The sequence below is a fragment of the Lotus japonicus genome, chromosome 3, assembly GCF_012489685.1.
Source record: "Lotus japonicus ecotype B-129 chromosome 3, LjGifu_v1.2".
Lineage (NCBI taxonomy): Eukaryota > Viridiplantae > Streptophyta > Magnoliopsida > Fabales > Fabaceae > Lotus > Lotus japonicus.
In genome coordinates this window covers 89,131,922-89,154,994 of record NC_080043.1, presented here as the reverse complement: position 1 = coordinate 89,154,994, position 23,073 = coordinate 89,131,922, and the positions used below count along the sequence as shown (strand labels likewise).

General features: G+C 35.1%; 3 protein-coding genes and 1 non-coding gene across 4 annotated transcripts; 3 read left to right on the top strand and 1 right to left on the bottom strand.

Moving 5' to 3' along the window:
* The first annotated feature begins 3,525 nt into the window (after positions 1-3,525).
* LOC130744976 (F-box protein At2g27310-like) lies at positions 3,526-4,626 on the top strand. Its single transcript, XM_057597132.1, has one exon. It carries the CDS (start codon positions 3,526-3,528, stop codon positions 4,624-4,626), a length of 1,101 nt encoding a protein of 366 aa, XP_057453115.1.
* A 4,295-nt stretch (positions 4,627-8,921) lies between these two features.
* LOC130747124 (F-box protein At2g27310-like) lies at positions 8,922-10,293 on the top strand. The gene has a single exon (XM_057599966.1). The coding sequence runs from the start codon at positions 9,110-9,112 to the stop codon at positions 10,163-10,165; it is 1,056 nt and encodes a 351-aa protein (XP_057455949.1). The 5' UTR covers positions 8,922-9,109; the 3' UTR covers positions 10,166-10,293.
* Positions 10,294-17,843: 7,550 nt separating this feature from the next.
* Positions 17,844-20,037, top strand: LOC130747121 (photosystem I subunit O). Its single transcript, XM_057599961.1, has 4 exons — positions 17,844-18,011; positions 18,112-18,190; positions 18,282-18,461; positions 19,826-20,037. Exons 1-4 carry the CDS (start codon positions 17,936-17,938, stop codon positions 19,914-19,916), a joined length of 426 nt encoding a protein of 141 aa, XP_057455944.1. The 5' UTR covers positions 17,844-17,935; the 3' UTR covers positions 19,917-20,037.
* On the bottom strand, positions 19,604-19,675 carry TRNAQ-CUG (transfer RNA glutamine (anticodon CUG)). Its single transcript has one exon. It is a non-coding gene; the product is annotated as a tRNA-Gln (tRNA).
* Positions 20,038-23,073: the final 3,036 nt, after the last annotated feature.

The following is a 23,073-nucleotide window of genomic DNA, read 5'->3' as shown; positions in this document are numbered from 1 at the left end:
ATTAAATAAATTATTGTGTGCTTAGTTTGTTGTCTTGCATTTTAATTTGCGTTAAAAAAATATTACGTTAATTTAATTTAATTTAAAATAACAAAAAAAATTAAATTAAATTAAATCGATAATCGTTTATTTAATTTAATTTTTATCGAAAATTTTAAATTTATGAAATCATAAAAAGAAAAATATAAAATTAAATCAAAATATAAAATAAAAAAAGTGGTGGGGTAGGGGGTAGGGTGTTGAATGAAAAACCATTGGAGTGGGTAAAAGTTGAATGAAGTGTTGAACTGGAGAGAGAAGATGATGTTGAGTGTTGGGAAGAGAAAAAGTGGAGTGTTGAGGGTGTTGAATGTTGAAACCATTGTAGATAGCCTAACTTTTTTTATTGCATCTAATAGCTCAGGTGTTGTATTTTTTTTTATTGTATCATAAAGTTGTCTTTTTGTTTGGTATGTACATTATAATTACTTAAAAACTCTTTAAATTAATAATTATTAATTTATCGATAAATTAATAACTCTCTAAATTAATAAATTTCTCCGATCCTGACATTATTAATTTAAAGAGTTTCTACTGTATTGTTACTTTCATATTGTTCGAAACTATATTTGATTTTAAGTTCGGCGTATTAAATAAAATAATTGATGCAATGGGATTTATTTTATGTGTATCGGTTCAATATTAGGTTTTGTGATATGAATATGGTTATAATCCAACTCTTTATAAACGAATACAGAGAAGTAGGTTTGGCTTTTTTTTTTTTGAAAGAAGCACAAATATATTAATTAAAGGGATGACATAGACGCCAAAATATTTGCATACACAAGAGAAGCCACTTCCGGCAGCGCATTCTCAATCCAGACAGATCCTGGAAAAGAAGATGCACGCCTTGCTAAAAAGTCTGCTACCTTATTACCCAATTGACGTACAAAGACAACTGAAACATGACTAAAATGAGACACTAAATGCGACAATATGCTAAAATAGAAGAAAAATAAGAAAACAGTAGAACCTTTCCACCCATTGTAAAGCTGAAGACAATCAGTCTAAGAGCAAATGTTTTAGAAACCAAGCTCAGCGGCAGATTTGGATCTGATATCAACAATGTGATATTAATTTTTATTTTTATTTTTAATTGATGAATGATGTCTATGTTACATACATGAGGCCTCAAGAATAACAAATAATTGGGGTAGTGGGGTCCATATATTCAATGTTTTTGTTCGCAAGGTTATAAAACAATTAAAGAAATATATAAAATAATCATATCTAGGACATGGCTGCTTATACATGTGTGGTCGTGTGGAGGAATGTAAATATTGTTATAGAAGTCATTCACTTGTAATGACAAAAATAAATATGTGATAATCTTCAACGGAATTAGACAAGTAATTTTGTTGGACTAGATTTATGATTTAGATATCATTCGTGGTGTACCACTACTAAAAATTCAGGCGGCTTTCAACTTCCGAGCAGTCAGCAATTCATGAAAGTGTTGACCAAAAAAAAAAAGCAATTCATGAAAGAGTGTAGTTTTTGGTTACAAAAGAAAATATGAAAGAATATAGTTTACAAACAATTTTATATAATTTTTTTTATTTGTGGCTATTGAAAATTCATTATGTTTTGACCAAAAAAAATCTAAATAGTAGATGCATGTCACATCATTCATAAATATATAATTCACTTATTGAGCGTTTATTTATCGTGCGTCATGCCTTGACTGAAAAATAATACATTCATTTTATTTCACAATTGACTATATACAATAACCTAATAAAATTGATTTCAAAAAAATAAAATGAAAAGCTCATAAAATTATAGGCTGTCTAAATCATTTATATATGAATGTGATTTAACCTCACCTTAATGAGGTCTATAGTTTTATTCAATCCCATAAAAAAACTAATTTTAATATGAAGGTAAAAAATCTAACTTTTGTCATGAATCAATTGTAAAATTTTATAACTTAAATTTTATTAAATTACCTTATGAAGTAATATTTTTGATAAACGTGTCTAGATATAAATCACCCACCTGTTAACACATTTTACTATATTAATTATACTAATTTTATTATTAATCAATTTCGACATTGCTGATGCAAACACGCATATATTGAGATGGATGTAGTATTCATTGTCAAACAATAATTTATAATGCGTTGTAATACCACCTTCATGCAATCGACTTTTACTATGTTTAGAAACACATTTGAGAAACCAAAATCAAACGTTTTTACAAACACGGGGATTCATCCGATAAAAAATGATTTGTGTAGCATAAATATCCAAGAGACACTCATAGCGAGAAAGAAAGTAGTAATTGATAGAATATACTTCCTCCCATTACAAAACAACCATCCACTTTGAGAGAAAAGTTGTTTCATAATAATTACTTATGCACTTAAAATTTTAAGAGAGCATTAATTAATGATTTTCAATATAATACCCCTATGAGATGAATAAATGACGAGAGATTAAAAAAATTTAAACTGTAAAATAGGAAAATAAATAATATATTTTAAAAACATAACAATATTAATTTCATTTTTTTCGTAATATGTGTATCATTTTTCTCCAAACAATTATTTTAAAACGAAAGTAGTATATAAAAATAGGGAGATAAAAAATGAGATGCTTATTGCTTGTATGTAGCATTTACATGTTTAAATGTCATCACAGTACCTAAATAAATCACAAGGTGTGCGTGATGGCTATCTCACTTCATCCCTTAACCATGAGGTTGAGAGTTTAATCATTGTCAATGAGAATGAAGCGCATATTGTGGCCATCCATTTACCACTTTGTGCGAGCACTGACACAATATGCGTTCGATTCTCATATGCAAGAATCGAACCCTCAACCTCATGATTAAGGAATAAAGTGAGTTAACCATCACACCACACCTTGTTGTTTATTTATTATGATGATATTTAAACATATAAATGCTCCATACAAGCAATAAACATCTCATTCTTTATCTCTCTATTTTATTTACTACATGCGTTTATCTCTTTGTGGGGCATCAATAACAAGACTTTGTTATTAAGAGACTCTCCAACTGTTCCTTAGTTTTGTCGTTGTTTTGTTAGTTTTTCAAAGCAAAAAAAAATAATAACAAGAAAATTAGATATTACTGGCGAAAGTGGATACTATATGTCATCAAAGAAAATAAGTCATCTTTTTTGCAAAAATTGCAACCAATCCAATTAGAATCCCTTTATATTAAGACAACTCCTCATCTCATTCTTTTTTTATAAGCAAAGAAATGCATTATTGGGAGTATATGAAGTGCTCAACCCATAATACATAAAAATAGATTCTAGAATCATGTGATAGACTATGATGCCCAGCCTAGCTACCCAAACCAAACACCTCCTCGACTGTTTGGAACTAACAAGTAACAATTTAATTCCAATTCATATCCTCATCATGCCTTCAAGTCATTAATCATTCATTTAACGATGAAATTCCCTTTCCTAAGACCAATTAACTCAGAAAAAAAAGAAATTAACCATTTCATATGGCAACGGTGCCTGTTTCATTAGCACCGACAGAATATGGAACAGATCAAGACGTGGCGGCTTTGTCACGTTTAAGCTTCATCACCGCCGTGCACCCTGACATCATCCTCACCCACATTCTCACGCGCCTCGACGGCGCCACGCTTGCAACCACCGCCTCCACTTCCTCCCACCTCCGCCTCCTCTGCGCCGACGAAGATCTCTGGCAAAAAATATGCGCCGCCACGTGGCCTTCACTCACGGACCCCACCACAAGCCACGTCATCTCCACCTTCCCCGCCGGCCACCGTTCCATTTTCTACGACGCGTTTCCCTCCCTGCACCATAATTCTCCCTCTGATCCCTACCGTCTGCCACCGCCACCTCCTCCGCCGGAGCTTATTTCCGCCGTGGACATTTACTACAACGGTGAGCCCATGTTTTCCAGGGTCCACCGCACAGAAACAGAGAAGAACTGGTTTCTGACCTCACCTTTCTGTGTGGAGATGCTTGAACCGGACGGGATGGTCCCCACGCCGGTGAGATTCTCATTGATATTCGAGGAGTGGGCGAGGCACATGGAGGAGAGCCTGCGGCTGAGCTGGGTGGTTATCGACCCGACACTGAAGCGCGCGGCGAACGTGTCCAGCAGGAGGCCGGTGTGGGTGCGGCGGCACTGGCTGACGAGAGACTTGGAGGCTGCTTTCGCGATAGTGATGGAGGCGGAGGAGGTGCGGTGCTGGGTGAAGGTCACGTGGTGTGGGAAGTTCGGAAGGAAGGTGTACGTGAGAAAGGTGAAAATGGAGATGGAGGACGCGGAGGGAGGGCACGTGAGGGGGGAGGAAGCGGTGGGGATTCTGCAGAGGGCGATGGAGAGTGGCGTGAGGAAGAGGGTAGTGGTGGATGGCGGTGGTTGTGGCGTGGAAGCAGTGATGAAGAGTTATGAGAAATTCTCTTGCATGGTGAAGGAGAGGAGAAAGAGGAAGCATAGGAGACAGGAGATGATGGATGTTGCTTCTACGTTGCTGGCGTTTGCTGTTTTCCTCTTGTTTTGCTTCTTAATTTATAGTACTAATAATTTGCTGACTTATGATGAACATGTTAGTGGGTGTATAGCATAAAAAGATGATCATTTCTATATGATTTGGGGTTCTCAAGAATACTATTGCTTTCACACATCTTTTTTTAAAAGAAAAGATGTGGAAGGAGTAGATATATAAGAAGAAAAAAGAAAAAGTAAGAAAAAGAGAGTATGAGATGTGATACATGATGAATAATGTTACTTTCACATATCTTTCGGGGTGGAAAGAGGTGGAAGAATTAGAGAGATATGAATAAAAGAAAAAGTAAGAGAGAGAAAATATGAGATGTGATAAATGATAAGATGAGAGATATATAAATAAAAACATGTGAAAATATTGAATTGCATAAAAAATGATGTGTGAATATATCATCAAATAAAAATGAGTGAAAATGAAATGTATAAAATATGAGGAGTGAACGCATCATTCTTGGGTTCTCCAATATATCTTCTATGACATCATATGGTCTTTTCATTTCTTAGTTCAAGTGCATACTTGATTTTTCTGATATAAATACTCGGGTTTAAGTTTTGTGTATAGAAAAATTCTTCGCAATTAATGTTAAAATTTTTGTCACGCGAAATACAAGGGTAGCTAATGTAACATGTATGGAGAAATATTTTGAAATAAACAACTATCACTACACCAATTTTTACTTTTAGCAACAAAGGTATATGTAATAAGTAAAAAATGTTGCATTGTGAAGGTTGTCATAATAATGGTTCATTTTAGGCAACACGTTTTATCACAATACTAAATAAATGTTCTCTATTTAATATTAATATGGCACAATTATTTCGTGATAATTGTTGTATTTTCTCCAAAATAGATTATATTTTCTCATAGTGTTTATAATTACTAGAGAGACAAAAAAAAATGTTCCTAAAAGAAATAAGTAGCGTCAGAACATGAGACAGTAAAAAATGTTGCGTGAATGAAGTTTGGAAAAACAAAAACGGTTACCTTTTGCATCTATGACTTCACTTTTTAACCGTTACAAAAAATAAAAAATGTTTTGCAGTGTATGCGTGATTAGAGTTATATTTCACGTATTTTCCGCATTCATTTTTTACTTATTTATTTCTTTTGTAACAATTAAATCATTTATCACACATTTACTTTCTCTTTCCTTTCTTCTCATATCTTTTTTCTTTCACCTCTTCACATCTTAAAAATAAGGCGTGAACAAAAAATTATCTATTATTGTTTAGATATCAATAAAGAAATATATACACATTGCGCGATTTCACATATTATATCACAATAGAAATCCAAATCTCATACATCCTATAAAAAAACCAATTCATCAAGTTCTTAAATAGGCATACAAAAATCAAGTCCATAAATCTATACAAACCATAAACCAAAAGCTTACAACAGACAATTAAGAAGTTGGGATGATAAAAAAATGTATAGAGAACTGAATATCTCGCTCACTAGCCATCAAATTTGATAGTACTATTGAATTTGAATACTCAGATTAACTGGTCCATCGTGAGTCGATCTGCAGACCCACGTGCTAGGAGAAAAACATTATCGAGACTATGTGGGATAAGGCAGCTGAGAGTGACAATTAGACGTACTCATACAACTAGCCATCAAATATGACATTTAGTTATCTCATCTAATGGGGTTGAGCACGGTATTGGTAATTTGGTATCCCCTATTTATATTCGTATTATAAAAGTTTACACATTTTTTAAACATGCAGAACAACGACATGCGACAATAAATGCGGTTTGAGGTGTGTAGCTATCAGTGGCATATTCAAAATTTTATGATTGAAGGTCCCAAACAAAAGGATTAATCGTCTACTTGGTCCCTGTCTTTGTCTCGCCGTCTGAAATTAGTCCCTCCCCGGAAAATTTGCAAATCTGGGTCCTCTCGTTTGCAATAAGTCTGGAGCAGGTCCTCGCCGGAGCCCGGAGCTCCGGTGAGTGGTGAATTGCCTCGCTGACTGGGATAAAAACGCTGACGTGGATTTTAAAAATAAATAAAAAATAAAAAAATAAAATAGAATTCAGATTTATTAATCCAATTAACTAAAAAAATCTAATTAACTATCTAACCCTAGTCTAATTCACAAAATCAATTTACCAAAATCAAAAACAAAAAATTGGTGAAGTTAAAGACATCCGTGTTCCTGCTCCTCATCTCCATGTTCATCATCTTCATCTTCTCCATCACATCATCTTCTTCCTCATCACCTCCTTCAACAGATCCGTGTTCCTGCTCCAGCTTCTTCACCCGCAACCCTCCCTCACTCGCAACCCACCCTCACATCTTCCAAAACAGAGCTTCTGAACCCGGCCATCCCTCCCTCACCCGCGACCCACCCATGAAACCCACCCCCACCCAGAACCCATCGCAACCCAACCCACCACATGCAATCGACTCAACAACAACAATCAAACTCAGCAAATTGACGCACCAGATCTCTCGAGTTGAAAATCAACAGAGGAAGACTCCCTCACTCTCAGACTCAGATCGACGCCCAAGATCGACTCTGAGTGGATGTGGACGGATCTGCAAAACTCTCCACCAGTTCAGGAAGAAGAAGGAGGAGAAGAGGAGGACGGAGGTGCTGCCTAATGGGTGTTCTCTTTGTTGGTTGGTTCCTAAGTAAATTTTGGATCTGAGAGAAAGAGAGGAACCAGGGGAGAAGAAGCTTCGACGCGAGAGGGGCTGCAATGGTAGCTATGTGGGTCAGACGCGATGGAGGCACGACGATGGTGGGAATTGCTGCGTGCTTCAGATTCTGGGATTTGTGTGGCTTTGATGCAGGTTCAATGCAAAAATGGGGTAGAAGATGCTGATTTGGTTCTATTTTGGTTTGGTTCTTTGCTCATCAAACTTAATCATCATCATCATCATTTTGGGGTTGGGATTGGTGGGTTGGTGATGTCGTGAAACAAGTTTGGATTTTTACTGTTGTTATCCTAGTTTGGGTTTTTTATGATGATTTCTGGGTTTGGATTTTCATGATTTTGTGTTCTTGGTTTTTTATGAAGATGAAGAATAGAAGATGAAGAGGATGAAGATTAGGCTTGCTGATTAGGCTTGTTAGTATGTTAATTAGGATTAAGTTTGTGTTTAGGGTTAATTAGGGTAAGTTAAATATTTAAGGGATTTTTATTTTTATTTTTTTTATTTAATTTTTTTTAATGCCACATCAGAAAAATTTATCTAGTCAGCAAGCCTAATCATCACTCGCCGGAGCTCCCAACTCCGGCGAGGACCTGCTCCACACACCAAACGCGAGGACTTAGATTTTCAAATTTTTCGGGGAGGGACTAATTTCAGACGGCCACACAACCACAGGGACCAAGTAGAGGATTAACCCCAAACAAAATATGGAAAAAACTACAATTTTTTTCTAGGAAGTCAGTTTACAAAGAAATTAAAATTATAGCCTGCTTGCCGGTTTTAGATAGCCATCCTAGCTAAAAGTAAGAGATACTATATACAATACTAAAAAGGACAATACCGTTTAATTTAAAAATAGATATTAATTTCTATGCACTCACGTTGTAAAAAGATCACAGTTATTCAATCACAGCCTTCCATTTTTTCATTTTAAATATCATTAAATTCAAAAATTAATTATATGAGCTAGCAAAATGGAGGAATGTGATTGCATGATTGTGTAAACTTTTCTTTAAAGGTATGATTGTTTAAAACTTATTTATATTTTTTTGGGTACATCGGAAACATAAATTGCACCCGCCAAGAATTGATCCCTGAATCTCCCATACCCAACTCATATGTCCCCCAACTCCTACTAATTGAGCTATTATACGAGGACACTCATTTACATTGCTAGTGTATAGAAATTAATCTCTTAAAAATATATGAAAAATGTTGTGTGACATTTAATGAGAGTATAGATATCCAAGAAGAAAATGGAGAGAAATAAGAAATGTTATAATATAATGAGTTATGAAGAAATTAAAAAATATATAAAGAAAAATAAGGTGTATCAAGGTATTTGTATATTTTGTGAATATCTATAAATCACCCAAGACTTAAGTAAAACTACTTTAGTTTAGGTAGTTCAATATATGTTTTAGAAAAGCCTAATTTATATCCCTAAAATTAGTGTAATTCTGCCTAATATTTTACTTAAGTGATTTAAACGACCCATATTATCTATTCCTCTTGTAAAAAAAACGACTCAAATTAAAAAGGAAAAAAAATAAATAATAGACTAAGACAAATTTGTAATCAAAGGATTTGAACTTTAATACATGTTACATCATGAAATTTTACTCCCGCTGGCAGACTTGACTTCCACCTCATTCCAGCCCCCTTATATAAAGACAACTCATCTCATTCAAGTATACTATGATGCCCAGCCTAGCTACCCCAACCAATTACACACCTTCTCAACTGTTTGGAACAAAATTCCATTACTAACCAAAACCAATTGATTCCATTTCATATCCTCAATCATTCATAAGAGAATCAAAGAAAGATTCTCATTAACTCAGAAACAAAAGAAAGAGGAAATAAACCATTTCATATGGCAGCGGTGCCTCTTTCATTAGCACCGCCAGAATATGCAGCGGATCATCAAAACGTGGCAGCTCCATCATGTTTAAGCTTCATCACCGCCGTGCACCCTGACATCATCCTGGCCCACATCCTCACGCGCCTCGACCCCGCCACGCTTGCAACCGCCGCATCAGCCTCCTCCCACCTCCGCCGCCTCTGTGCTGATGAGGATCTCTGGCAAAAAATCTGCACCGCCACGTGGCCCTCACTCACGGACCCCACTGCAAGCCATGTCATCTCCACCTTCCCCGCCGGCCACCGTTCCATTTTCTCCGACGCGTTTCCCTCCCTCCACCACAACCATTCCCCCTCCCAGCCCCACCGTCGGCTACCGTCACCTCCTCCGCCGGAGCTTATCTCCGCCGTTGACATTTACTACAACGGTGAGCCCATGTTTTCCAGGGTCCACCGCACCGAAACAGAGAAGAACTGGTTTCTGACCTCACCTTTATGTGTGGAGATGCTTGAACCGAACGAGGTGGTCCCCGCGCCGGTGAGATTCGCTGGGAAATACGAGAAGTGGATGAGGCACTTGGAGGAGAGCCTGCGGCTGAGCTGGGTGGTGATCGATCCAACCCTTAAGCGCGCGGTGAATGTGTCTAGCCGGAGGCCGGTGTGGGTGCGGCGGCACTGGTTGACGAGGGACGTGGAGGCGGCGTTCTCCGTGGTGATGGCGGCGGAGGAGGTGCGGTGCGTGGTGAAGGTCACGTGGGGCCGGAAGGACGGAGGGGAGGTGCACGTGAGGGAGGTGAACATGGTGATGGAGGACGCAGAGGGAGGGCACGTGAGGGGGAAGGAAGCAGTGGGTATTCTGCAGAGGGCGATGGAGAGTGGTGTGAGGAAGAGGGTGGTGGTGGATGGTGGTTGTGGTGGCGTTGATTCGGCAAAGGAGAGTTATGAGAGATTCTCTTGTATGGTGAAGGAGAGGAGGGAGAGGAAGCATAGGAGACATAAGGTGCGGGATGTTGCCTCTACTTTGCTGGCGTTTGTTGCTTTCCTCTTGTTTCTCTTCTTAATTTGCTGACTTATGATGGACATGTTTTAGGGCTTTGATAAACCATGTATTATAGCATAGAAAGATGATCACTTACTATGTATTTTTTCATAGTCAAATGTTAGTTAATTGTTCGTAAATAAGTTCATTTACTATAAGATTCAGGTTCTCTAATTTCTTCTACACGATGACTAATATATATGATCTTTTCATTCTCAGTTCAAGCTAGTACATATTTGATTTCCCTCGTATATAAATACGAAAAGTACTTTTATGAAATGGTTTTTTTCTGCAGTACAAATATGAAATATTGTCAAGGGAAACACAAGAGTAGATAATGGAAAATGTATGGAGAAATATTATGAATTAACTATACATGATTAGATTTGTAGAAAATATGTCAGTCACGATTACTTTTGTGGGCGCGTTTTGCTTTCAAAAGGTTTGTAATAACAATCATTTCTCAAACACTCTTTGCACAGTTAGCCAACTAGATAGTGAATATTTTTCAATAAGATTGTCTCATATGAAGTGTACATGTATTCGAAAATAAATTAATGCACCGATCATTGTTGGTTTACCAATGCATGCATCGAATTTTCAATTGAAAATACATGGATACCCATCATATCCTTCTATCTTACAAACTCTAAATTTACAGAATCGTCCTCATTGTTATATTGTCATTCCTTAGCTAGGTTCCATATTTTCTTTCAGCTATCCGATCTCTAAACCCTTATTTGGTAGCCCAACCAAGCCCTCTCCTTAGTCATAAGACTTTTTCCGGCAACAAAGACAACATTTTCCTCACTTTATCGATAGTAACCTTGTCATCAACGAGTGAGCGACTATGGGTACACATCGATTGTTACAAATTTGTCGGAGAATATCGATCGCCACCTTGTATTTTGGAATGCCACCAGCACGTGCTATAAGATTGAAGAAGAAAGAAAACTGATGTCATTGAAGTAGATGCACTCCAGAACAAGGATCATAGGAATCTGGTCTATATTATTTTTACTGTGTAGTGCACACAGGCTAAGATGCTAATTAGTCATAAACTCATAACGCACCACTAAAAGCATATACATATTCTACTCAGCAGTATTTATTTCTCCCAAGGAAGATTTGAAAACGATACATGGTTTAAGAAGAAAGTGTTCAAATGGCGAAATTAAATTTCACCAAACAGTCAGTTTATATAAATGAGTTAAGCTCAAGTTTTGCAGGCTAACCATTAAAAGCTCATTAATATATTGTGTGTATGTAAGTTAGAGAGAGAGGGGGGAGAGGGCAAGAGAGATAATCAGATAAGAAAAAGGGAATAGATAATAATTCATTCCAAGATTGTTACGAAAATATGACACATACCTATTGCTTCAACATTCCAAGATGGTGTACTCACGGGGTTCTTCGATGGTGGGGCTTTTTGAGAGGCTTCAGGAGCTGATTGTGAAGAAGCTTCAATTGATGATCCAGACGCTGATTTTTGTGGGTTGTGGAAACGCTTGAACCTTGGCATGACTGCATAAACAAAGCAAAAACCTATCAAGCAACAAAATGATTAATAGCTCAAAATGACAGTACCAATCAGTTCCCAATAACAGTATAAAAAAAATTCTGCTTCATAAAATATTGAAATGATAAGGAAAATGTGTTCTTGTAGTGTAATAGAGATTGCCTTGAAACTTATTCCTGCCTAAAACACAGTTAAAAGGAGAAAACAAGCCATTAAACATCAACAAGAACAAGCTCTTATGGGGAGCAAGCAAAACATAATACCATCACTGTTTATAGAAATATAAAATAGAGATATGCAGCTATAAGGGATAATCTCATTTATACTGGCTACAAACATCACCAACACAAGACTTGGAAAAGTAAATATAAGGCTTAAATAAGTTTTTGGTCCCTAACATTTACAAAATGTTTGGTTTTCGTCCCTCGCCGGAGCAAATGTGGGTTTTAGTCCCTAACCTTTGCCAAAATATTTGGTTTTGGTCCCTCCGGAGATCTGGGTCAACGCCGGAGCTCCGGTGGCCCATGTGGCATTGCCACGTGGGATTAATGAGCTGATGTGGAATTTGTTTTTCTTTTAAGTTAAAAAAACCTAATTAATTAAAAAAAAATTGTTTAAAATTCTAAAGAAAAGCTTAATTTATTTAATTTTAATCCCTAATCAAATCTTTAATCCTAAATATTTTAACTCTAATCCATCTTCATTAACTCTGAAGAATTGCTTTAGAACCAGAACACTGAAGAGCAAAGTGAAAAAAAAAACTAAAAACAATGCTTCAGTAGAAGAAATGACTAGGAAACTTAAAGGGCAGTCACAAAAAATCGAAAAGCATCAAACTTTGAAAATCACATGACAAAGCAACGAATGGTGGCAGCTGAAACAGTAAACCCCATATGAAAAAACAAAAGATCTCAACATGAACGATTGGAAAAATTCACAGCTATTCATCACACAGAACTATTTGCTTTTCTGTTTTCACACCAGAAAATAAAGGGGGAGAAAAAGAGTAGAAAGTAGAAACAAATTCCACCGACAATGAAAGAGGAAAAAATCAACTCACGAACCGTTTCAATCAGATCTAACCCTCTTCAATTTCACTCCAAAACGCAAACCCAGAAAAGTGACATTAAAGAGGTTTTCGTTTTGTTCTTCTCACATAGAACCCATAATCGCAAACCCAGAAAAGTGAAAAAAGAACAAAGAACAAGACAAGGAACAGAGCAAAACAGAGTTGCTCGAATAAATTAACTTAAGGACATAGGCTATGTTTGACACGTTTAGTTGATAAGCTAGCTGAAAGCTGAAAAGCTAGCTGATAGCTGAAAAGCTAGCTGAAAGCTGAAAGCTGATAAGCTAGCTGAAAGCTGATAGCTGATAGCTGAAAAACTACGTAATTTGAACAAAACTGTTTGGTAAAACTAATCGTTGAACAAGCTGAAATTGTAAAATGACATAAAAAGACATACTTGTATAATTTTTTTTATATTTAACATTACTTTATTTTCACATTAATACCTATATGATATTAATATTAAAATTATTATAAATATTTTAATTTCACTCAAATTATTTATCATCTTAAAAATATAATATTAATTTTTACTTATTTAATTTTCTATATTTTTATTAAATTAAATAGAATAAAATAAATAATTTGTAATATAAAATTATTTATTTTATTCTAAAGTAGTAATTATTTCTGTGCGGGAACGATGTACATATGAGACAAGTGTGATAACTGATAAATAAATAAATAAGTTTTTTTCTTGGTACATCGGAAAATGAGTAGGTAAATAGGTTTAGTAAAAAACATATAAGGCTAAAGGTGAAATTTTGATAAAATAATAAGGATAAAAATGAGAATATATTTAATAAGCTATAAGCTTTAAGCTTTAAGCTACCTGAGATAGCTTATAGCTTAAAGCTTTAAGCTACTGAAATAAGCTCATTCACCAAACATTTTTATAGAGCTTTTAAGCTAGTCAAATAAGCTTTAAGCTAGTCAAATAAGCTATAAGCTAGCTGAAATGGCATGCCAAACATAGCCATAAACCAGATATTTTTGGGTTATGGAGAACGAAAAAGAGGGAAGCCTCCCCTTAAAAATACACGCCTCCTCCGCCAGAAAGTCACCACCTTTCTCACTAAAGCTACCTTGTTCCACCATCATGGTCATCGAGCTTCACCAAAAGCCTAGAAAATCGGAAGCAAAAGCATGCCCAACGGAGCACCCAGGTACATTCCTGAAGTTGTGAGAGACACAGATCTGGATCATAATGAAAAGATGAAGGAGGAAGCCAGTGAAGATTTGGGTTAAATTTAGGTTTGTGATGATGAAGCCAGTGAAGATGTAGATGTGAGAACTGAGAAGGGTGAGAAGATGTTGATGCGAGGATGAAGGCCGTGTGAAACTGATGATATTACTAGATTATGGTTTTTTTATTTACTGAATTAATTTTATTTATTTACTTAATTAATTATGTTTTTTTTATTAATTTAAATGGAAATGAAAAAAAACAAATTCCACATCAGCTCATTAATCCCACGTGGCAATGTCACATGGGCACCGGAGCTCCGGCGTTGACCCAGATCTCCGGAGGGACCAAAACCAAACATTTTGGCAAATGTTAGGGACTAAAACCCACCTTTGCTCCGGCGAGGGACGAAAACCAAGCATTTTGTAAAGGTTAGGGACCAAAAACTTATTTAAGCCTAAATATAAATACTAGTGTGCAACGTTCTTCTATAACAGAATATGCAGCTGATGTCAATGCTAGATGCTGATATTAAACAGAATAAATGATTTTATACTATTCGCTTTGTTTCTAATATAGGAATTTTAGTAGCTAAAAGGGGTTCCCCATTCAGATTCAACTTGAGTATTTCATTGAAAAATTGGGATTGATCCAAGTTATCAATCATATGAAACAAGTCAACACTCCCAGAAGCCAATTGAAACTGGAAAACCTGTATTCACTTCCACAGTTTTACTCGATCATATCATACCAATCTAGCCATAGATATTCAAGTTAAGCAAACGAAATCGACTTACCTTCCAGCTCCTAAGCTCCTAACAATGTCTAGGTTCCAGCTCCAGAGAATTTCTGCCTAATTTGTGATTCCAAAGAGAAACAAAACTCAAAATCAGAAGCAAAATTGAAACTCATACGGAAGTGGAGTTGAGTTCTTACCAGGAAAATGCAAGTGAAGCAGAGATTGAGTGTTTTCTCGTGAAACACTGGAGATTGAGGAATCATGAAGAGAATCGAGAGTAGATTTTAGGGTTTAATCGAGAGTGGAATCAGGAGAGTGAAATTGAGAGTCGAACCAGAAGAAATCGAGAGTGAATCAGGTTGAAATCGGTGGAAATTGAGAGATCAAATCAGGTTGCAATCGGTGGAAATCGAGAGATCAAATCGGTGGAAAGGATTCAGGAGCTTCCATGGTTAACGAATCAGGTTGCAATCGTGAGAGTGAGAATGAGAAACGAGTTCAGAGTGAGAGTGAGAGTGAGATGAGAGTTCAGAGAGTGAAAATTGGGAGAGTTTAATAACGTAATTTTTTGCGGGGGTTATTAAAACCTCCCCTAAGTAATGAAAATTAATGTAATCTGCGGGGGTTGTTAAAACCCCGCTAAATAACCCCCACTAAATCATGTTTTTTTTGTAGTGCACTTCTATTGATTAGCTCGATGGAGTCATGACAAACCTGACAGCTAGGGTGATATTTAGATTTTTAAGCGAAGAATAATAGAGTAATTTAATAATTTATTCTTTTGACAATTTATATTTTTGGTGACCCCTAATGTGCATCACTTTTAGAGTGGTGCAATTTGACACTACTTGTTTTAACCTATTATAACAAATCAACACATTATTTTGAGAAAAGGTAGCATATAACAAAATTTTAATAATATTTAAAAAAATGTATTGACCTGTTACAACCGGTCAAAGCAAGCTAAGTGATGCATATTAGGGAGACCTTATTTTTTAAGTATTCAAGACTTCTTGTTTGGGAAGAGGGAAATGAGTTCTATTACAAGTTTATATATTGATATTTCAAATTCACTTACATTGCAGTGATATTGGTGAAAAATAGAGAGAAGTCAGTGATATAATAGGCCGTGTAAGAGATCGAAAAAAATGTGAAAATGATAAAATAAAAAAAAGTGTACGTGAATGAATTCAAGTGAGTATAATCAAAATTATACCCGTTTTTATTTAAATTTTGATAATAATATTATTTATCTACTTTAGCAAAAGACAAATCTTTATGTACGAAGATGCTTTAAATATATATATTTGGCATGCGACTACTGCTGCACGATGGATAATCCGATCCTACTCAAGGAATGTCAGCAGATATTGAAGTCATCACCTAATTATTATTGGCAACGTAAAAAATTTGTGAGACATTTCAATGGAATGAGGTAAGAAGTTTTGTATGGATAGATTCAATGATTGCGATTGAATCGTTGAATGCATTTTTAATAATTTTAATTACTCAAGTCAAAGAAGTCCAAGTTATGGCGTTGAAATCGAAAAATCTGATATTTAAGTTTATATATCGGGGACGTTAAGTTTATATATCATTGAAAAGTTTAACTGTAGACAAAATTGCAATGACTTAATTTGGAGATACTTTGGTAACCCTGCATAGTTTAGGGTAGCCAGGCATAAGTAAGTTTAACATTTTGTAATGATCTTATTTTGATGTTGATCAAATGTAACAATGATTTAATTTTTTTTTAGAAAACGAAAGAGTGTAATCACAGCTTTGAAAAACAAAGCTAAAAAGGAGATAAAGCAGGTAAATGGTAATTAGTAAAAACAAAAAGCTAATCACCCCACAACAAAGTATGGTCTCCAAAAGAAACCAAATTATAAAGCTATACAAACATTGCAAGAACCCTAAACCCAACCAAAAACAAAGAAAACCCAAATAGTAAAGACCAATAAAAAAACTAAAGGACCTACAAGCTAGACAGATTAATCAAGGGCCAAAAGACGACCCACCACAACAGAAACAAAGGTTAAAGCACTCATATCCAATCAGAAACACTAAACTACCAACCATTACCCCTAAGGAGGAATACCCGCTTGAATATGGGCCGCAATCTCATATATACAATCATACCTCATGCCCACGTTCTTTAATATGGGTAAGATAAATTAGTTTAATTTTTTTAATTTACTGCAAAAAAAATACATTTTTGAAACAATAATGAGGGTTAAAAAAATAATCACTAAATAGTAGCTAAATAAAAAAAAACTAAGCTAAGATCGCTAAAAAATATAATGATTTTACAATGATTCACGGTCTTTAACCGCCATAAAATATTTTTGTGGTAGTTCTTCAACTACCATCTTCCCATGTGGCACAAGTTATTTGTGGCGGTTTCACACTTGTTAAATATGATTTGGCGACTTTCAAGGATACACAAGTGTTGTGGCAATTTATAACCTCCACAAACCGTGCGCATTTGATCAAAAGTTAGACATAATTATGACTGTTTAAAATCTTTACAAAATATGTTAAAAGATAAAGGGGTTGTCTAAATGACCCATGATAAAGTTTGAGTTAAATAACCCATCATCCAATCATATTGGAGATAAATGAGTTGGAAATAAATTAATAAATAAAATATAGAAATTCCAACTCACTTATTTCCAATGTGATTGGATGATGGGTTATTTAATCCAAACTTTATCATGGGTCATTTAGACAACCCCAAAGATAAAACATACTACGATTTCAAACTGACACAATTATGTATCATCCTATTTCTTTTGACATACACAATTTGTGTGGCAATGAAAAGCTAACACAATTTATGTGTTAGAATGGTGTAGATATTATGCACCCGAGTCCACTGCAGAAGACCGCTTATCACTTAATGCATTATAATGTAATGGATCAAGATTTTCTTTCCAAATTGTGTTTCATTATCTCTCCTACTAATGAAATTACTCGTATAAAGTATAAATTTAAGACAAAAAAGAGACCATTTCAGGAGAGTGGATATCACTAGATCACTATCCACCTCAATGATATGTTTTGCTGGATGTAGTGACCACACGATTAATCTATAGACCCCACTTTATCTTAAAGTCTCCAATGTGGCACAAGTTTATTGAGTAACAACCGCAACTACTCAAACGCAATCCAAACCCAATCTATTTCGATAGATTACATTACATGTTGTAAAAAACAACAATAATTGGAACCAGAAAACTGTCAGCATTCTCTCTCAAACCCCGAATCCTGAGATCAGAGTCAATATGGCAACCACCTTTGCAACCGTCGCAGGACTCGGTGGCGCGTCACTGTCACCCGCCTCCTCACGTCTCACCTCAGGTATATACACACATGAACATGTCTTGTAGTAGCTTTATTTTATAATATGATCAAAATGAGCATTTGATCTTATGTGACATGTTTTGCAATTTGTTTGCAGATTTTGTGAAATCACCAGTGAGTGCGAGGAATCCTTTGAGGCAAGCTGTGGCAATGGGAAATGGTGGGAGGGTGAAGTGGTAATTTCATTAATTACTAGATTGATCTGTTTGTTGTTTTGAAATAATTAAATTATGAATAAAATGGTGACATTAATTTCAATTTGTGAAGCTTCGAGAGGAATTGGCTGCGGACAGATTTCAATGTGATCGGGTTTGGGTTGATTGGTTGGATAGCACCGTCAAGCATACCGGCTATCGACGGTAAAAGTCTAACAGGGCTTTTCTTTGATAGCATTGGAACTGAGCTTGCTCACTTCCCTTCTCCTCCTGCTCTTGATTCACAGTTTTGGTTAGTCCCTTTCATTCTTTTTTTTTTTCTTGTCAATATTTCATTCCTTATTCTTGTTCACTTGTTGGTTCTATGATCCATGCCAATCATAAATAAGAGTTTTATATTCATGGCCATTTACCATAAGATCTAAGCAGAATTGATATGTAGTTACTCCTTATAAATTTAGTTTTGTTCGTTTTTTAAGTAGTGTGTATCTAAAATGATTTGTTAAAAAAATTGTATTCAGTTAATGTGATCTCTGACCTTCAATGAGATTATCTTCATGACAAAATGTTAGTGATTAGTTGTTAGTAATTACTAATTTTTTCCTTCTCAGGATTCGAACCCTGAACCTCCATCTCCAACACCTATTTTAACCCTTACCCTCAGCTCAACCAACTGATACCCCTCCCAATTAATATTTTGATTGACTATTTAACTTAATAATAATCTTACATGGACTAAAAAGATACATTACCCTACATTTTATTTTGGTTTATGAAAAGAACTCAATCTCTTTGCTACATATTTTGGGACCATTTAACACACATGGGAGCCCAGTTCAAATTCTAGCACTACTTTTTAAGCCCATTTCTTTGAGTGGACCAAAGGTTTTTTTTGGTCAAGACCAAAGGTTTAGATATTAATACATTTTCTTTTTGCTACTTTTATTTTCTTGACCAAAAAAGAGCACATTTTCTAGTCTTTGCTGCTTTATTACCAAACAAGATTGTGACAATAAAATCCAAAGAAACGGTCTTTTTGCTGTTTGATTTCATGGAGGAATGAATTTTGGCCAAGTTATTCTCACTTCTTAGTTGTCAACATTTTTTTTTGTTACAAATGGGAAAAAGTTGTCAACATTTTATAAGATCATACACATACTGCTTTACGAAAATAACGAAATAAATTTACACCCATACGGCCATACTGTGAAGTTAATTTCAGTCATATTCCTTTTTAAAAGAAAAAAAATCAGCCAATTTAAAACGCTGCCTTTTGCCATATTTATGTTTTACCTTATTTAAGCACTGGGAAATTGGTTTAGCCCGAATGAACTTTTCGATATAAGTTCAAAAATAAAATTTTTCAATATATTTAAAAAATACAAAAAATAAAAGAGTTATGTAAAAAAATATATTAAAAAGACATTAAAATTAAGGTCCCACCGAGATTTGAACTCGGGTTACTGGATTCAGAGTCCAATGTCCTGACCACTAGACCATGGGACCGAATTTGACATATTTTGGCGCTTCATTTTAAAAAACTTGTAGATCGCATTTAATATGTTTTGCTTTGGTAAAAAATCACATTTAATATTGAATTCATTTGAAATATTTTGGGGCTAGACTTATGTATAAGGCAAACATGATGATGAGCAGGTTATGGCTGGTTACGTGGCACCTGGGGCTGTTCATTGTCCTCACTTTTGGGCAAATTGGTTTCAAGGGAAGGACTGATGAGTACTTTTGAATTAATCAACATGTTATTGTTTCATGTATAACAACTCTTGCTACCTTTTCCTTCTTACTAGGAAATATCTGTGTAATATCACCTTCATGATGTTGTATATTATTATTGTACTTGTCCCTCATTAATGTTCCCAACCTTTAGTTCTGTAATTCTTCCGTAGACTTCAGTAATCTATGATGATCATCATGATTATGGAGCAAGTAAGAAATAAATTCTTGTGTACTGATAAGGAGTAAGCAAGTAAAGATAGAGGAGAAGAAATTAGATAGACAACGTAAGAGATAAAGAGAATGTATATTTCACTAATCTTTATTGGTGTCCATTTCAATGAAAATATAGGGAGTATATAGGTAAAGGGAGAGGAGAGTACTGATGATGAATAAGTAATTTTTTTAGGCAATTTACAGCTCTTTCGGAGTTCCGATATTCATCACTACTTCATCCTCTCCTCTTCCCAAGTTACAACGATGAAGATCTCGGCCCGACAACTCACTAAGTGGTGTGGTGACTGAAGAGATTACCTCTTGAAGGTTGGGGCTCGCATTAGGCAGTGAATTGGTCCATAGATAGATCACTAAGGATTACCATGAGGGATGGCAACGGGTAGGATCGGGCACGGGTTTTACAATTATCAAACCCAAACCCAAATCTCAGAACCCAAACCCAAACCCAAACACAAATCCTATGGGCAATTAAATGAAACTCATGCCCAAATCCATTGGGTTTCGGATTTACCCGAAACCCAAACCCAAACCCATTAGTTACGTAAAATAACAACCCAATCCAGAACTTTCATATAAAAAAAAAGTGAAATTCAGAGAAAGAAAAAATAACAAATACTATTCATCATCCTCATCTATCACTAAAGTGAGATCATCAAACACTAAGAACAAAGTTTATAAATATATATATGTATGAGGATTTTTTTTGTAATTTTATGTTTCGGGTATTTTTGGGTTCGGGTTTGGGCGGGTTTGGGCACGGATTTAACTAATACCAAACCCAAACCCATAAATGACTACAGTAACGGGTAAAACCCAAACCCAAATCCAGTCAACTCGGATTTTGCCCGTCAAATCGGATCGAGTTCGGGCGGGTACCCATGGGTTTGGGCAAAATTGCCATCCCATTGGTCCGGGGTCATGATAATTAGACCTTGCCATACTTGAATATTTTAGTTTCTTTTTGTTACACTTGGAATAAAAGACACAAAATTGTCTAAGCAAATTTGACATAAAAAAGAAATACTCATGGTAGAGTGTCATCCCACAAAGTTTGACAAGGCAAAGTATCTACAATAATACAATGATCACGAGAAATATGTCTTAATTTTTTATTCTAAAAACAAAGTCGTAATAAAATTCAACATGACATTTTTTTAAAAAAATTTAAATGTAAAAATTATATTTGACCATTTCAAATCAAACTTTTTTCTGAGAGCAAAACAATTTCAATGAAACAACTTCCAGACAACTTGCCATCCTCTTCCATACCCACTTTTTCCTAAAGAAAATCTAGACCTCCTTCTTTCAAACATAAGTTTGATGGGTGCTAAATGGTAATTCAATTTTCTAAAATCAAGTTTACCCCTTTTGAAGTACCATACTAATTTGTTTTTTCAAACATGCAATGAACTGGTGGTCCAAACCTTTCTATTATTCAGTGGCTTCTTGTACTCTTGTTGCTTGCCTTGTCGGCAATGTGCAAAATAAATGAGGTTAATTACCCTGCAACCTCTTCATGTAAGGGACGAAAGATTGACAAACGTGCTCACGTTTTATTTTTTTTACAGAGTTTGAAAGAGTTCAGTATATATATATATATATATATATATATATATATATATATATATATATATATATATATATATATATATATATATTGACCTGATTTTTCTTTTGGAAAATGCTCCTTATTATAAACTTTTTTTTCAAAATAAAAAAAGATCGATTTCTAACGGGTGCAATTTATATTTTCGATGTACTAAAAAAAGAGATTTTATTAATAATATTGTTTAGATCTCAATCTACAAAGAGATTGAGAGGAGAACCAAAGATGAAATTGATGAGAGTGTTGGGTAAAATATTTAGGGTTTGTTTCATTATAGTTTTAAAAAAATAAAAAAAAGAACAACTTATTTAGGACATTTTTTAATTCAATAGGTTTGAATAACCCAAACGGACTCCAATCCCTGCTCAATTCTTTTATCTTGCTATAGTACATGAATATTGCTTGCCATCAACTCCATTCCAAGCACCAATATCCAAATGTGTGCATTCATTGCTCTAAGCCACTTCTCAAATTAAATTGAATTTGAATTTTGGGATAAACTAGTTTTCCTTTTGCTACAAAAAATCTTTGAGCTCTGTCCTCACGTAACGGGTATATCTAATCTTTGGCAGTAGTTAAGTAGCAGTAAAGTAAGCGATAAAAAGGGTTGGCTGGATCCATGGAAGATGAAGATAATTGATAAACCTGCTATAAATGCAATTGGCATGCATGTATGTTTCCACATACTTCCAGACATAACGGCCAAATGTCCTAATGAAACCACACTGTATGTTCCCATCCCAAAGGAAACAATCACAAGAATAGGTAAAATAGCTATGGTGGTGGGGGCCTCCATGCTGCAGCAGGTACTGTCACTACTCACTACATTGCGTTTCCTTTATAACCATTCGATTTGCTAAAACTCAAATGGAGTTGAGGAAGAATTCAATTTTCCCTATCACACCGAAACCCTAAATTTATGCGGTTAATAAATTGAATGGATTAAATTAAGATCGAATGACTCAGATTTTACGTTACATATTTCTCATCTTTAATTCAGAACATGAGCTGTTTGACCGTGATTGAACGACTTCATGTTCTTAGCAGCATGAATAATGATTTCTTTGATCGTAGGAAATTCAAAGATATGATTGATTAATTGGGAGTTTAAACTTTAAAGATAATATTGGATGTTTGATTTCACAAATCGTAATTCCCAGCTCAATCATACAAATTTTGACAACAAATTTCTAAACATGATTTCAAATTACTATTGCATCGTGATCTTTAAGCAAGAAATCATAGAAAAATATGGTTGGCGGAAATTATAGACAAATGTGACTCGTGTGGAGTAGATTAGACAATCAACCAATACAAGAGTCGATGA

Bases quoted from the DNA above. Each gene is read 5' to 3' on its own strand.
- LOC130744976 (XM_057597132.1), top strand. From the start codon at position 3,526: ATGGCAACGGTGCCTGTTTCATTAGCACCGACAGAATATGGAACAGAT.
- LOC130747124 (XM_057599966.1), top strand. From the start codon at position 9,110: ATGGCAGCGGTGCCTCTTTCATTAGCACCGCCAGAATATGCAGCGGAT.
- LOC130747121 (XM_057599961.1), top strand. From the start codon at position 17,936: ATGGCAACCACCTTTGCAACCGTCGCAGGACTCGGTGGCGCGTCACTG. The intron at 18,012-18,111 runs GTATATACACAC...ATTTGTTTGCAG, and splicing joins CTCCTCACGTCTCACCTCAG to ATTTTGTGAAATCACCAGTG. The intron at 18,191-18,281 runs GTAATTTCATTA...CAATTTGTGAAG, and splicing joins AATGGTGGGAGGGTGAAGTG to CTTCGAGAGGAATTGGCTGC.